The 2,270-nt window shown below is 60.3% G+C and overlaps 1 protein-coding gene across 1 annotated transcript in view; it reads left to right on the top strand.

Moving 5' to 3' along the window:
- CALB2 (calbindin 2) overlaps nt 1-2,270 on the top strand; it is a 13,939-nt gene extending 11,669 nt beyond the window's left edge. The window contains exons 5-10 of the mRNA XM_009883261.1: nt 85-185; nt 335-390; nt 601-640; nt 726-779; nt 1,024-1,095; nt 2,154-2,270. Coding sequence (XP_009881563.1) covers nt 85-185; nt 335-390; nt 601-640; nt 726-779; nt 1,024-1,095; nt 2,154-2,270 — 440 coding nt within the window. The remainder of the gene's footprint in view (nt 1-84; nt 186-334; nt 391-600; nt 641-725; nt 780-1,023; nt 1,096-2,153) is intronic.

Here is a 2,270-nt window from a genome sequence, read left to right as displayed (position 1 = left end):
GGGGGGCACGTTGCAGGGGAGAGGGGGGGTGAGCTGGGACAGGTCCCCAAGGGTGGGACATCCCCACCGGGGCTGGTGGGACAGCCAGCGAAGGTCTGTCCTTCCAGGGCTTCTTGTCGGACCTGCTGAAGAAGGCGAACCGGCCCTACGACGAGCCCAAGCTGCAGGAGTACACGCAGACCATCGTGAGTGGGACCTCCTGGGGGACAATGGCTCTCCCGGGGCAAGGACAGGTCCCCCACCCCCGGGGGTGTCATCACCCCACGGCGGGTGGGAGGAAGGGGAGGAGGAGGAGGAGATGGGTGACCCGGTGCTGCTTCTTGTGTCCCGACAGCTGCGGATGTTCGACATGAATGGCGACGGGAAGCTGGGACTCTCCGAGATGTCCCGGTAAGGTTGGTGAGGTGGAAGCAGTGGGGAAGGGGGGACACACACCCCAAAATGTTCGCATCCGGGAAGATTTTGCCCCAGCTTCTGAGGAAACCAGCTTTCCTCTTTCATTCACTCCTGTTTCTGAGCCAAAAAGTCCTTTTGGATTAAAAAAACAAACGCCTTTTCCTGACTGCTTCCCCCTCATTCCCGTCCTCCTTCTTTTTTCAGACTTTTGCCCGTGCAAGAAAACTTCCTTCTGAAGTTTCAGGTAAAATCATAATTCAAAATAAATAAGTAAACCGATTCCTGCTCCCTATCCCTCACGCCCCGGTGTCCCTTTGTCCCCTGCCCAGGGGATGAAGCTGTCCTCGGAGGAGTTCAACGCCATCTTCGCCTTCTACGACAAGGTAGGGGGGGGCGGCTCCCAGGAAACCACCCCATATAAATATATCTATGCAAAAAAAAAACCCAAATCAACCCCAAAACTACATGTTTTCGGGTGGGTCCGTTCCCCGCTGTGATTTGGGGCGCGAGCGGTGGGTTTGGCCCTGGCTGTGCTGGGGGTGCCCCCCGCGCCCGGCGAAGGGGGCGTTGGGGGGGTTGGGGGGCTCACGTCCTTCTCCCTGCGGACGTCCCTTCCTCGTTATCCAGGACGGGAGTGGCTTCATTGACGAGAACGAGCTGGACGCACTGTTGAAAGACCTCTATGAGAAGAATAAGAAAGTAAGTGAGGAAGAGAAAGGTGGGACGGAGCTGGGGGCCCCCCCTAGACCCCCCCCAATTCCTCCTCTTCCCCTCTCCCAGCAGCATCTTCCACCCCCTGCGTCCCTGCTTTGTGGGGACCAAGAGAGATGCGGGTCCAGATGCCAACCCTGTGTCCCCATGGGGGACTGGGGGGAGTCTCCCAGTTTGGGGGTGTCCCCCAGGGAGAAATGGCGTACACAGCCCCCCCGCCCCCCGGGGAACGGCAGGGGGGGTGTCCCAGCTTGGAGGTGCCCCCCCAGGGAGAAACGGGGTACCCAGACCCTCCGGAATCCCCCCCAGTTCCTCCCCCTCCCCTCTCCCAGCAGTACCTTCCACCCCATGTGTCCCTCCTCCATGGGGACCAGGAGAGATGCGGGTCTAGATGCCAACCCTGTGTCCTCATGGGGGAACTGGGGTGAGTCTCCCAGTTTTGGGGTGTTCCTCAAGGAGAAACGGGGTACACAGCCCCCCAGTTCCTCCTACTCCCCTCTCTTAGCAGCATCTTCCATCCCCTGCATCCATCTTCTGTGGGGACCAAGAGAGATGCTGGTCCAGATGCCAAACCTGTGTTCCCAGGGAGGAACTGCAGAGGGGGGGGTCCCAGTTTTGGGGTGCCCCCCAGGGAGAAACGGGGTACCCAGACCCTCCGGAATCCCCCCCAGTTCCTCCTCCTCCCCTCTCCCAGCAGCATCTTCCACTCCCTGCATCCCTGATCCATTGGGACCAGGAGAGATGCTGGTCCAGATGTCCCTATGGGGGATCAGGTGGGATGGGGGATGTCCCAGTTTGAGGGTGCCCCCCCCAGAGAAAAACGGGGTACCCAGCCCCCCTGCCCCGCCCCCCAATTCCTCCTGCTCCCCTTTCCCAGCAGCATCTTTCACCCCATGCATCCCTCCTCCATGGGGACCAGGAGAGATGCTGGTCCAGATGCCAACCCTGTGTGTCCCCAAGGGGGAACTGGGGGGGTGTGTCCCAGTTTGGGGGTGCCCCCCTCTCCCCCCAGAGAAAAACGGGGTACCCAACCCCGTTCCTTGCAGGAGATGAACATCCAGCAGCTCACCAACTACAGGAAGAGCATCATGAACCTCTCCGACGGGGGCAAACTCTACCGCAAGGAACTGGAGATTGTCCTCTGCAACGAACCCCCCATGTAG

The sequence above is a fragment of the Charadrius vociferus genome, unplaced genomic scaffold (genome assembly GCF_000708025.1).
Source record: "Charadrius vociferus isolate BGI_N301 unplaced genomic scaffold, ASM70802v2 scaffold964, whole genome shotgun sequence".
Classification (NCBI taxonomy): domain Eukaryota; kingdom Metazoa; phylum Chordata; class Aves; order Charadriiformes; family Charadriidae; genus Charadrius; species Charadrius vociferus.
The sequence above is the reverse complement of the archived record's forward strand: the minus strand, read 5'-3'. Positions and strand labels throughout refer to the sequence as shown.